A 13,670-nucleotide genomic window follows, 5' to 3' on the forward strand; every position below is an offset into this window, starting at 1 on the left:
GTGAGGATTTTTTTTTACTGATTTTTAGAGAGAGTGGAAGGGAGGGGGAGAGGGAGGGAGGGAGAGAGGGAGAGAGTGAAGAAACAGTGATACGAGAGAGACACCCAGATATGTGTACCTGACTGGGAATCAAACCCATGACCTTCAGGGCACAGGCCAGTATTGGCCAGGGCCCATTCTGTTTTGATAATTATAGATTCATAGTATAGTTTGAAATCAGGGCAGAACGTATCTTAGTAAATATTTGAACAATAACAATTTCATTTCTTCAGCATTTCTTATTGTGCCAGGCTCTGTGCTAAACGCTTATTTAATCTGACAACTCTGGAAGTTTAGTATTATTGTTTTTACTTTACAAAGGTGAAATACAATACACAAAGGTTGAGGGACGAGCTCAAGTCACACAGCTAGGATGTTTCTGATTTGGGATTAGAGCTCAGGTCTGGTTGCATCAAAGGCCATGTCTGCTCTTCCCCCCCACCCCCGCCCCCATTGCCAATACATATATACTATCTCCCTTCACTGAATCTTAGATAGACCCACAAAGTTTTTAAATTTTAAAAAATTTATTAATGCTAAGTTAAAAACACACAAAAGATATAAGTTTAATAAAACAAACGTATACAAGCCACAGATAAGAAATAAAACCTTGCCAACACAGTTAAATCCCCTTTGGGTACCCTTTCCCAGTCCCCACTCCTTTCTCCCGCTCCTGAATTTGAACCACACAATTTGAGCCTTAGGAGGAGAAGGGAAGAGTGGTTAAAAACATGGGCTTCACCAATTCCTAGAGGCATGATCCTGGGCAAGCACATAGCCTTTCAAAGCCTCCATGTCTCTATCTGTAAATGGAGATAATAAAACAGTCCTCAAAGGGTCACTATAAAGGTTAAATGGGAACAAAGCATGTAAACCAATTAGCACAGGGCCTGGCACAAAGGTGGGCTTAGTACAGGCTGGCAAGTATTAGTACCAGAGACTTAGAACCATGGACTCAGGTTCTTAAAATGCTTGAGTTAGAAGACAGCAGAGGGAACACTAAATCCAACTTTCCTCCCCTATTTTGAGATGACATAACTGAGGCCAGAGAGATGGAGAGGGACTTGTCTAAGCTTACAGAGGGTGAGTAGCTTCTTTCTGCATCCACATAGCTATGGGTGAGACGGGAGACAAACAAAGGCATTTTCTGCTTCAAAATGATTTCCTGTCTAGGGAGTGAAGTTTCTCGAAACTTTCAAAGAGCCTTATGAATCCAAAGGTCTGCCCAGAAACAAGTGATGAGAGCACTGGGCAGCCAATAAAAAAGCATGCTGGCCTTTCTACCTGCCTTGGAAGCTCCCCCTCCCTACCCTGCTCCATCAAAGGCAGCTTTGCCCAAGTCAGGGTATTTCCAGCTTTGTGGCTTTCACTTCCACTTCTACCAGGTGGCCTCCTGTGGACAAATCAGATTTCTCCTCAGCCCCAACTTCAAGAGGTGAGCCAGGGGTTCAGCGTCTCAGACACGCAGGCAGTAGCAGCAGCGGCAGCAGCAGCAGAGGCAGCAGCAGCAGAGGCAGCAGCAGCAGAGGCAGCAAGAGGCTTGGGTTAGACCAGAGGCAGAACCATGGAAGACCAGCGTGACCTCATCTCCAACCATGAGCAGCTGCCCATGCTGGGCCAGCGTCCTGGAGCCCAGGAGAGGTATGTGTGAGTAGTAGGAGAGAGCACACAAATCCTGGGCTGCACTGGGAAGGGGCACCAGACCGGAGTCCCGGGAGGCATAGAGTTAGGCTCTAACTCGAGCAATGTAGGGGTGGTTTTGAGCAAGTCTCTGGCCTGCCCTGGGCTTCGGTTCTCCCTCCTGTAAAATGAGGGAGCTCCTGTAGTGCAGAGCTTTTAACTTTATGTCATGTATGTCTCTTCTGAAAATCAGAAAAGAGCTCAGACTTTCTCCCCAGAGTTTCACACAATATCAGGGGCTTGACAGAACCCCGGAAGCTGGGCCATGAAGCCTAGGTTAGAAATCTTGGACCAGATTTTAAAAGTGTTATAGATCCTAGATGGAGGGACAAAGTTTCTAAAAGATTGGTCGAGCCCGCTCATCATAGAGGAGTTCCCTCCTACTAACCGTGGATGGGCATACGTGTTTGTATCAAGAGTAGAGTAGACGGGGCATTGGCCATCACAGTGGGGATTGAGAGAAGTTAGAAGGAGGTAAAAAAAGGGCAAGGGGAGCTCTGGCTAAATTTCTAGAAGGTGCTGAGGGTTGATGTGGATTGTGTTCTGCCTGTGCCCCTCTCCCTTGCATCAATGGTACCCCCATGCCCATCTCGCAGCCTCAAGATGGTCTCACCCATGTGTTTCTCTGAACAAAGGGTGGTGGCTAGAATGCAATTACCAAATGTCCCCTGCTCTCCCCAATCTCCAAAAATTAATTTGTGAGTTATTGGGACTTACAGCTAGATCTGATGTCAGCTGTTGCCAGGCAGAAAGGGGTTTGAGAGAGACACTCAGAGAAGTCATGAGGATCTGTGTTCTGGGGCACAGGTAACCAGATACAGACCATTAGAGCAGTGGTCTGTGAAAAATCCTGGGGATCTTATGGCTAGGAGGGCCAGCCAGCTCTCCCCTGATGGCTGAATTCTGCTCCAGGGTCTCTACTGTCACATGTGACTTGGATAAATCACTGCTTCTTTCTGAGTCTCAGTAATAATAATGACAATAGTCATGATAATAGTTCCCGTTCACTGTGTACTTATTGCTAGTTCCCAGCCACTGCTAGTAATTATGGACACATAACTACATGCTAAACTTAACCCTAATTCTCACAGGAACCCTGAGTCAGGTACTTGTATTCCCATTTTTACATGAGAAAATTAAAGCTCATTTTGGTAAGCAACTTACCTAAGTTATCTTAGCTAGTGAATATTGGAGTCAGAATTTGAACCCAGGACTAGTTTGGTTTCAAAGTTTGAGCTATCTACCAAATGCCCCTCTTCTAGAAGTACAATTTGCAGAGAAGGGAGGTGGGACCTGTCCTGCTCAGGCCACCCAGTGAGTTGCAGACCTAGTGTGGGCTCAAGAGGGTGCCACTCCTCCCCCCTTCTCAAATCTTTGTTTTTCCTTTTAGTTCAGTTACTGCTTCTAAAACTGGCTCAGGTCCAGACTTGAGCCAGTTTCAGACCCTTTTGTGAAGACTTCTGCCTGGCAACACCTGAATCATCATTCCTGCTAGTTCTGGTTGGCTCCCGACTTTGACCAATTACTTTATTATTATTGAAGGAGGCAGTGGAAAGGAGGAAATGCAGAGGGGTGATGAGTTGGCCCTGGTCCAGAACCCAGGGGACAGGCATTCAAGATGTATAAAGAGGAAGGAAGCTAGATGTTAAAGTTAACTATTAACTCCCTTGAGAACAGCAGTGTTACCAGTGGAGTGCTGTGTGCTAGCAATGGAGCTGAGAGCTTTGTCCTCAGGATCTTATTTAATATACCAGCTCTTGAGTAGATGTTTGTACCTCAACTTAGATTATGTGGTCTCATCCTCAATATATATAACTCTAGACCAGTGGTTCTCAACCTCGGCTGCACATTAGAATCACCTGGGAATCTTTTCAAAATCCTGATTTCTGGGCCTCATCCTCCGGAAATTCTGTTTCTTTGTTATGGGGTGGGGCCACAACATTAGTAACAAAGAAACAGAATTTCTGGAGGATGAGGCCCAGAAATCAGGATTTTAAAAAGATTCCCAGGTGATACTAATGTGCAGCCAAGGTTGAGAACCACTGCTCTAGATTCTTAGGCCTTATAGCAGGCGTCCTCAAACTACGGCCCGCGGGCCACATGCAAATACAAATATTGTATTTGTTCCCGTTTTGTTTTTTTACTTTAAAATAAGATATGTGCAGTGTGCATAGGAATTTGTTCATAGTTTTTTTTTAAACTATAGTCCGGCCCTCCAACGGTCTGAGGGACAGTGAACTGGCCCGTTTAAAAAGTTTGAGGACCCCTGCCTTATAGGAAACTGAGGTTCAGAGAAGGGAAGGGGCTTTTCCCAAGTTCACATGGTCAGAGGCAGAGCTGGGACTGGACTGGGTGTGGGGTTGCGGGAGTGGGCATGTAGATAATGAGCTGGAGACCGTGATTCCAGGCAAGCCTCAGACTTGGGTGGGCTTTCCACCATCCTTAGAGGCTCGGAAAGGCCAAGAATGGGATTTGTTTCCCTCCTGTCTGGTCTCCTCCTTTCCCCACACAGAGTTTTTACTTTCTCCTTCTAAAATAACAATGCCTTGGGCTTGGCCTTGCCCCAGAAAGTGCAGAGGGCTGACAAGCAGGAAGCCAGTGAGAATGAGCTATATCTGTGATGTCATGAGTTACTAGGCAGAAGGCTGTCCTGGAGTCTCCTAAACCTCCTTGCTGGTTGCTGGAGTAAATAGGGTACAGTCTCATCCTGACAGAGTCCAATGGGGTCCTAGCAGTGCCACCGCTGGGGTGAGGCCAGAGAAACAGGCCAGGAGCTCTCATGGTCCTGGGGCAGGATCCTTACACCCCCCAACCCCCGTACTGTAACTTAGGCATGTGCCCCAAACTGCACCCAAGGCAATAGCTGCTAGGGCTCCCTGAGGTCTGAGGTCTGGCCACCTTCCCGTGCGGCTAGCCAGTCCAGAGAACATGAGAAATTCCCCCAGGTCACCCAGCTTAGGCACCATACTCCTGCAGAAATCCCTTCTGAGTGGACATTACCATTTGAAATACTTCTATGCCCTCACTCAGCTCTCCAAAAACTACCAAAGCCTAGAAATGCTGAAGTGAGAGGTACCCAGTGACAGGCCCAGAGAATGGCAGAGACTTGCTCAAAGACACAGAGTCTGGACCAGTGGGGGTGGTGCCTGGCCCAGCTCCAGCCCGACACAGTCTGATGCCCCAACCTACTCTTAAAATGGCAAGGCCTCACTTCTCTTTTTCAGGTGGGCCTGCAAGCTCTGCTGTCCACGTCCCACTTCCTTCCCTTTTCTGATTTTAATGCAGGGGCTGGGCGGGTAGGATGGTAACTCCCCCTCCCCCCCTTGAGGGCAGGCCTGATTCTCAGGAGACCCCCTGGCAGAGGGAACCTAGGGGACTGAGGCCGAGAGAGGACAAGGCACTTGTCCTTGGCTCTTCTCCACTCAGCCTAGACCCAGGGGCAGCTCCAGGATTTCAACTTGAAGGGCTGGAGGGCCAGCAGTGGTTGGAAGTAGGGGCTGGGGGAATGTCTTTAAGCTGTATGTCCATAGGCACTTGTTCATGTGTATGTGTGTGTGTTGGGGTAGCTGGAGGTGGGTGGGCTGATGGAAATGGGGGGACACATTCCCCCATTCCCAGCCAGTCCTCAGGGCAGCCACCTCCATGGACTCCTGTGACGTATCCTCCCTCCCCCCAACAGCAAGTGCAGCCGCGGAGCCCTGTACACAGGCTTTTCTGTCCTGGTGGCTCTGCTCCTGGCTGGTCAGGCCACCACTGCCTACTTCCTGTACCAGCAGCAGGGCCGGCTGGACAAGCTGACTGTCACCTCGCAGAACCTGCAGCTGGAGAACCTGCGCATGAAGCTTCCCAAGTGTGCGTGCCCCACCTCCATCCTGACACCCCACCACCACCATTCCTCACCTCCGTGTCCCCATTCTTGCACTTGGCTGGGCCCACTGTCCTCTCTGAAGTCGAGCCCCTCCTCATCTGGGTCTGAAATCTTGGGCCCCGGATATGAGTACCCTCTTCCCTGGGCACTGGGGCCACACTCATGCTGTACCTTCTGACTCTACAGCTGCCAAGCCTGTGGGCAAGATGCGGGTGGCCACCCCCATGCTGATGCAGGCGCTGCCCATGGAAGGCCTGCTCCAGGGGGTAAGGACAACTGCAGTGCGGCAAGGGGACAATGTTATCTAGCCTGGATGGAGGGCAGGGGCCAAGGATGGCAGAACAGCTGACCCAGGAAAAGCCCAGCTGAGGGAGGACAGGGCCACCTCAGGAAGAGGAGGAATTCCAGGGCTGGGGGCCATTCCTGACATGAGGGCCTGCTCTCTACAGTTTACAAGGTGCTGCTCATGCTCCATTGCATCTCATGGTCCCTCCTATTCTCAAAGCCCTTATGTACGGATAATGTTGCTATCCACAAAGCCCTGGGTGGGAAAACGTATGCAGATCTGACCAACAGGGACACTGAGGCAGAAAGGTAAAGTGACTTGCACAAGCTCTCGCATCTGGAGGTGGTAGAGATGGCCTATGGAGCATCTGGGACTCTAGACTCTTACCCAGGCCCCAGCTACTGCCTCCATGCCAGGGCCTTCCTCTGGGGGCCAGTGCTGATACCCCCCACTCCTCCTCCCACAGCCCATGCAGAACGCCACCAAGTACGGCAACACCACAATGGACCATGTGATGCACCTGCTCCTGGTGAGTGGGACCCGGCTGGGTAGCCCTGTCTGCACACACAAGCCCCTGGCAAGGCCGCACTCCAAGACCCACACCTTGGCTCATAGTAGACATTCAATATGGGCTCACCAAGTTAGTGAAGGAATGCAAGAGTGGCCCTTAAACTCTGTATGTATTCCAGTCCCGCCACTACCCCGCCTTTTTTGAGTGTTTGAGATTGAGAAACCGAGGTACCCACTTTTTCCTTCTCAAGTTTTTACTGCATGTCTACTCTGTGCCAAGCACTGTGCAAGGCTCTAGGCCCACAAGGGGGAGCAATCAGACCCAGGTCCCAATCCCATGGGGATCCCAGGTTAGCATGGGGAATAGGCAAGTGACCAGGTGATGAGGGACATGCAGGGGGGTTTGTGAGGAAAGGTACAGAGGACCCAACCTAGCTGAGGGTGGGGTCCACAAAGTCTTCCTGGAGGAGGTAGACCTGAATGAAAGGTGAGTAGGCATCTGTAGGAGTAGAAGGGTTACTGGTGTAACTGGTCCTGGAACCTGGGTCTCCCACCTTCCAGCCTTGGGGTCTTGTACCTGTGCAGCTAGACTGCCTTTACTGTCTCCCCTCCCCCAGCTCCATCATGGCTGCAGTCCAGAGTCCAAGCTTGCTGCAGCTTGAGTCCACCCCTCGGAATGGAAGACGAGGGGAACATGGGTTGCACATTTCACCTTACTGGCCAGGGAGTTTTTAACCTTCCTTCCTGCCTGCTATCTTGCAGAAGGCTGACCCGCTGAAGGTGTACCCACAGATGAAAGAGAGTTTCCCAGAGAACCTGAAACACCTTAAGAAGACCATGGAGGGCCTGGACTGGAAGGTCAGCAGGCTTCCCTGCACTGGCACCCTCTCTCCTGGGGCGGGGCTGGGGAGGCCATTCTCAGGAAATGGAGGCGGCTTATCAGAACTTAGAACGCCACCAACACGGGAAAGCACTTGGAGTTGAGTAACCAACTTGACCAAGCCCTCTGGCTCTCTCAGGGGGAACCAGGATGCAGCTGGACCATGGGGTGCAGGGGCCCTGCTTGGCCCTCCATGTCTCTGCCCTTAGGGGCAAAGCCAGGCAGGGTTGGAGGGCTACTGAGCCTGACCCTCTGCCTCTGTCCCCTTTAGATCTTTGAGAGCTGGATGCATCAGTGGCTCTTGTTTGAAATGAGCAAGAATTCGCTGGGGGAGAAGCTCACTGAAGGTTCACCAAAAGGTACAGGGAGTTGGGAGCCTTGGGGTATTGGGTTCCTGAGACCCCTCTCAGGGCTCTCCCAGAGCCACAGAAGTTAGAGCCTAGAGCGCTCCCTGATGCGACTGGATCTCCCAGCCTCTCAACTGTCACTCCTGTCTCTCCTGCCTGTTCCTCTGGGCTTGGCTGCCCCCCTGGCCCACATCCTGATCTGAGGGCCCACAGAGTACATCTTGCTTGTGGAGGATGGCACTGGGCAAGTGGGCCTGGAGCAGAAACCACCTGAAACATCCCAGGAGTCATTTCAATGACCTTCTCACCCCTCAGAGGGACCTCCCCGAAGTCACACAGACAGCGGATGCCAGACAAGAGAACCTTTTTTCCCACCTTATGGACAATGTACACCAGGATTTTCAGCTCTAAAGCCTTGAAGAATGTCATGTTTAACCCTGGTCATAATCTGTCATGCAGCGCTGAGCATTTCTTCCCTCTGGGCTTCAGTTTAGGAAGTAGAAAATCAGGGGTCCACCCGTGTGGGCCTCAGATTTTTTCATCACACTCATAGAAGGCACTGGATGCTATCTCGACCAACTCCCAGCTTATGTTTGAATCCCTTCTACAAATTCCACAAACAAACCCCCATCTCTACTTGGATACCCCCAGTAACAGAAGCTCAGACTTACCAAGGTGTCCATTGCTTTTCCTTAGAAATCAGAATCATGGGTGAAATTCCAAGCTTTAATAGGCATGGAGTGTTGGAAGAAATCATCAAATTTTAAAATGAATTAGCCACACAGCAATTCACTTCCTCTTTGATTTTGGACTTTATTGGTCCAGTCCTCAGTTTTCCCATCTGTGCAATGGGTAGAGCAAGTACAGCCACTTGGGCAGAAGGCATTAGGCCCACAGCAGTGGTATGTGGATCTCTGTTCTGCTGAGACCTTGGCTCAGAGTCTGCTCACTCACTGTCTTCACCATGCCTGTCGCTTCAGTACTGACCAAATGCCTGGAAGAGGCCAGCCGCATCCCCGCCATCCACCCGGGCAGGTTCAAGCCCCAGTGCGACGAGAACGGCAACTATATGCCGCTCCAGTGCTTTGGGAGCATCGGCTACTGCTGGTGCGTCTTCCCCAACGGCACCGAGGTCCCCCACACCAGAAGCCGTGGGCGCCATAACTGCAGTGGTAAGCAGTGGCCACTGTGCCAAGGAGTGTCAAAGGAGCAGGAAGGACCAGGAAGGCTGAGGGCCAAAGGCCCCTCCTGGCACACATGTGGCCAGGACACTTGAGGTGTAAGCTCCCGGGGGGCAGCCACTCAGCCATGCATCCACCGCTTTGTCCATCTTCATCCCTGTGCATTCCTCATCTGTTCGTCCATTTATCATTTCTCTCCTTACTTACACACTCACCTACTTACTCATTCATCTGATCCTTTCATTGACTCTCACCCACCGTGCACTATTCACTGTGCATCCAGAAGTCCTACAGACCCACCCATTTCATCTCATTCACCCCTTTCCTGGCCTTTCCCTTAATTCCCCAATTACACTTCACTGCCGCCATCCAGCACGCATCCTTCCAGGCAGCACCTGCTCTCCCAGGATCGGCCTGTGCCCAGGTTGGGAAGAAATAATCCCAGGCCCCTCACCAGTGGGTACAGTAGCTGGACTTCACATAACAAATGGCCTTGCTGCTCCTTTGCAGAACCACTGGACATGGAGGATCTGTCATCTGGGTTGGGTGTGACCAAGCAGGATCTGGTCCAAGGTAAGGGCCCCTCCAGAGGGGACCCAGTCCCCAGTTGGGCCAACTCTCTCATGGGTGGATGCCCAGCACAGCATGATCCTGGTCCATTCTCCAGGACCCTCCCTGAGATGTCTACTTCAGAGATGAGGAATAGTGCTGTGGGTGTCTATATCATAGTCAGTACTTGTACCTGAGCAGGGGGCACTGGAGAGTCCTCAATTGCTCTGAGGCCCCTGGATGCTGGGAAGGGGCAGGGACAATGGTGACTCCAAGCCTAACCTGCTGCTTATCTCTCTAGCCACCATGTGAGAACAGCAATTGAAGACACCAGCACCCAGTCAGCCCTGCATGGCCACAGCTTCCTTGCTCTCTTCCGTCCCCCAAACCTAGCCACATACTCCTCCCCCTTACATGCCCTGCTCCCGCCGTCTCCCACCCTGCACCTCATTTCGTGAGACTCTGGCACCTGGTTCTCCATCATCCTTGGACAGAAATCACATCAGAACAGCAGATTAACAATCCAGGAGGGCCCTGCTGCCCAAGCCCCCATCAATCAGCAGACACACAAGGCCCAAGGAGCTGGACCATGAGCTAGGCTGACCCCCATTTCTGACACCACAGCAGCTTCCAACATGGAGCCCCAAGACCTAGGCCCATGGACAAGGAGAGAAGGTGCAGGAGAGGGGACGACACTTCTCCCCTCTGGCTTTCCAGCCTATGTAATTGGGGCATAAACCACCCTTTCCCTCTCCCCAGAACCAGCCTCTCCACCACAGCCCCTCCTCACCCTGCCAAAGCCCAGTTCCCTCCGCGCAGCAAGTTTGCCATCAGCCCTTAGCAACATGGCTTCTAATAAAAGGTAGTAAGTAGAACACTTTCGGTTCCTGGCTGTTCTGTTGGGATCTGGTTCACTGGCTGAAGATCTTGAATCCAATGGTCTGTGTGGGAGGAAGCAACTGGGGGAGCCCAAACACAGAGGCCTGTGGGGCCAGGAGAACACAGACACACTTGGTTTCCATGTTTAAAAATATATTTTACTGATTTTTTACAGAGAGGAAGGGAGAGGGACAAAGAGTTAGAAACATCGATGAGAGGGAAACATCGATCAGGTGCCTCCTACACACCCCCTACTGGGGATGTGCCCGCAACCAAAGTACATGCCTTTGACCGGAACCAAACCTGTGACCCTTGAGTCCGCAGGCTGATGCTCTATCCACTGAGCCAAACTGGTTAGGGCTTGGTTTCCATGTTTAACCAGAGGAATACTCTGCTTCAAAAGGAAGTAGGCTCTTGCCCAAAGTTCTTTAAGCACAGCTCCTCTTGGCCCCGCTTCCTCCTCCTCCTCACACCCTTATCATTGCTATACTAAGAAGTCAAATGGCAACAACACAAGGACCCAGCAGCCGGTTGTTGCCAGAAGGGAGCAGAAGCCCCTGTTGCCAAATTTCTTGACTTTCGAGAGGAGGCCAAAACCAAAATGTTCTGGGTAAAGTCTCCATTTCAGTGAAGCCCACCAGGACTTCTAGACCAACACATTTATGGGGAGTGAGAACCTTTGAGGGCCTAAGGGCCCCCAGGTAAGGGTATAGATCAGTGATGGCGAACCTTTTGAGCTCGGCATGACAGCATTTTGAAAAACCCTAACTTAACTCTGGTGCCGTGTCACATATAGAAATTTGTTGATATTTGCAATCATAGTAAAACAAAGATTTATATTTTTGATACTTATTTTATACATTTAAATGCCACTTAGCAAAGAAAAATCAACCAAAAAAACGAGTTTGCGTGTCACCTCTACACACGTGTCATAGGTTCGCCATCACTGGTATAGATGGATGCTAACCTCAGTCTCCAAGACCTCCCCAGCTCCGTGCTGACTATTTCTGCCCAGCCCCTTGCTGTCTTTAGCAGGCGGCTAAAACCATTGAAGGAAAATCTCCCCACCCCACATGTTCACTGCCCTGGGCCCTGGGAAGTGGGCCTTTGCACTGCTGGCCATCAAGTCCTGGAGACCCTGACATGTCTTTCGAGTTTATCTACTCCTTGCCTTCCTTATTTCAGAAGCTTTGTTACCTGGATACAAGGGCAACTCAGTCCTAACTGGTTTTCTGTTCCTCCTGTGCCCGCCACAGCCATTCTCCACCAGGTACCTCAAAAGGGCCTGCCCACAACTCCAGTCCTAACTGAACTTCAAAAGGTGGCTTAGAAAGCGCCCCTTCCATTTCTTGCCTTCTGGGTATTTGTCTGGCCTACCCCAGCACCTGGCAACCAACCATGGCCATGCTTGCGCTCCCTCTTAGCTATGCCACCTCCTCCAGGAAGCCCCCCCCACCAGTTTAGTACCAGGTACTTAACTGAGGCAAACTGTCCCACTCAGCACAGCATCCCAGAACCTCAACATGTAGTCAAGAACAAATCCTGAGCAATGGTTTGTTCACCTCCAAGTGTCAGCCAGACTCCCAAGAATAAGTCAATTGCAAAATGTTTGCCCCAGGTGCACTGCAACTTGCACCTTTCCTTCAAGTCTTTTATTTTCTGAGTTCTTACAAAAACACGAAACAGGAAAAAACTGACAAAAGGAGGACAAACCCTCAGTATTAGCCAGGGACCAGGGCCGTGGGAGGAGCGGGAGGCTAGGCCTCACTGGGTCTGCAGGGTAAAGGGGTGGAAGGTCCTGAGGCCTCTGGGCATGTTGGGTCTGAGGAGGGAGGGGCATGTCACTTAAAAATATATATATATGTATATATATACTGTACACATCTATACGAAGTGTCCTGTGTCAGGACGGAAGTCAGGTGCGGGGTCAGCGAGTGGAGGTCTTGGAACTGGGCACACTCCCTCCTCCTCCTTGGACCAACCTCTGCAGGGCTTGTGGGCTGGGCCAGCACCGACTCTGTGGCTGGCCATCTTCTTCTGGGGAGGAAGGGGAAATTAAACATTTGTTCCAACCCATGGGGAAGGAAACACATCTAGATGGAAGATTTCCTGACTTTTTCTGCACCAAGGAGAATCAGATCAGTTCAAAACCTGGCATCCAGATGCAGGGGACAGGCATTAACTAACTACAGAGGACACTAGCACTGGTCACGCCCTGGGAAGTGGGCTGAGTGCTTGAGTGCCTAACTTCCCTTACGCCTGCCATCAGCCCAGGCAGGCACTTACAGCAGGTGTGGGGCTGCTGGGCCTGCTCAGCACAGAGCACGTTATCCCTTCCCCACCACCCGGGAAGCACAGGCCCATCGAATGGCTCCTCTCGGGGAAACCACCTTCTTTCCCATGAGCAAATGCCCTCAAATTAATGATTACAAGGAAAAGGAAGTGGACTGCAGGGAGGGAGAGAGGAGCTCAAGCCTTACCATCATCCACAAAGAGGCGCCATCCCAGTGCCCATCTCCTAGGGCATGTGCAGTGTCTGCACCCAGGGAGCACCAGGTGCCGGCCACTGACCGTGAGTGACAGAATCTCTTTCTCCACCCTTCCCTGTGGGGCCCACCTCCCAGGTCCTGCCTGGCTCCTGGGGACCACGGCAATGCTGGAGCTCCCCTCACTCCAGCCCCCATCCCCCCGCCCTCTCCAGGGGTCAGATGCTCAGCAAGGGTCCCTGGGCCAGGAAGTGTACCTGCTGTCTTGTGCTCCTCAGACAGGCTGCTGCTCTGTCTTCTTCTGTGAGAAGAGAAGGTGAGAGACTCCTGTACCTGACGGCCTCCTCACCCATGCTGCCCCCACCAGGAGGGCATGAGGGCTGCCTCCTGAGGATCTGAGGCCTCCCCACCTACCCCCCAGAACTGATGCCGGGTGCACAGGGATTCCTGAGAACAGGGACAGTGCCCCACTCTCAAGGAAGGAGCCCAGAACTTGGCACAGATGTTCAGCTTCCCTGAACACAGCCAAGGCCTGAGGGAGGGCCAGTGAGAACATCTGTACAGGTGCTGAGTCCCCACACCCCCAGCCTTCAGGTGAGCAGCCTTGATCACCCATGAAGCAGACGTGTGAGTGTTTCTGTGGAGGGGACCCTGCCAGCTGGGGCACGCTTCCTCTCCTACCTGGGACCTGTGACAGCCTCCCTGTGCCCTGGGGCTTCCTCCCTTCACCAGCCACAGGACATCCTTCTACCTCAGACAGGGCAGAGGGTCACTTCCATGACTTCCACACAGACCTGTCCCTCCTGGAGGGGCTCTACTCTAGAGTCACAACTCACCCCTGCACACTTCCCGCCCATGGAGATGGGCAGGACCCTGGTCTAGCTCCCACCCTGTCACCTGCCATGCACAGGATGGGGCTCATCACATTGCCCCTGGGGACGAGGTTAGGTCCCTTTTCTGGCCTG

The 13,670-nt window shown here is 51.9% G+C and overlaps 2 protein-coding genes across 2 annotated transcripts in view; one reads left to right on the plus strand and one right to left on the minus strand.

Annotated features, from left to right (window-relative positions):
• The first annotated feature begins 1,372 nt into the window (after window positions 1-1,372).
• CD74 (CD74 molecule) lies at window positions 1,373-10,217 on the plus strand. Its single transcript, XM_036312111.1, has 10 exons — window positions 1,373-1,507; window positions 1,538-1,680; window positions 5,399-5,571; window positions 5,774-5,853; window positions 6,340-6,402; window positions 7,146-7,241; window positions 7,535-7,622; window positions 8,591-8,782; window positions 9,302-9,364; window positions 9,642-10,217. Exons 2-10 carry the CDS (start codon window positions 1,604-1,606, stop codon window positions 9,650-9,652), a joined length of 843 nt encoding a protein of 280 aa, XP_036168004.1. The 5' UTR covers window positions 1,373-1,507; window positions 1,538-1,603; the 3' UTR covers window positions 9,653-10,217.
• Window positions 10,218-11,456: 1,239 nt separating this feature from the next.
• The window catches only part of TCOF1 (treacle ribosome biogenesis factor 1), a 31,349-nt gene continuing 29,135 nt past the window's right edge, over window positions 11,457-13,670 (minus strand). Inside the window, exons 25-26 of the mRNA XM_036312110.1 lie at window positions 12,963-13,006; window positions 11,457-12,256 (exon numbers count right to left, since the gene is read on the minus strand). Coding sequence (XP_036168003.1) covers window positions 12,980-13,006 — 27 coding nt within the window. The 3' untranslated portion in view covers window positions 11,457-12,256; window positions 12,963-12,979. The remainder of the gene's footprint in view (window positions 12,257-12,962; window positions 13,007-13,670) is intronic.

The sequence above is a fragment of the Myotis myotis genome, unplaced genomic scaffold (assembly GCF_014108235.1).
Source record: "Myotis myotis isolate mMyoMyo1 unplaced genomic scaffold, mMyoMyo1.p scaffold_m19_p_6, whole genome shotgun sequence".
In the NCBI taxonomy this organism is placed as follows: domain Eukaryota; kingdom Metazoa; phylum Chordata; class Mammalia; order Chiroptera; family Vespertilionidae; genus Myotis; species Myotis myotis.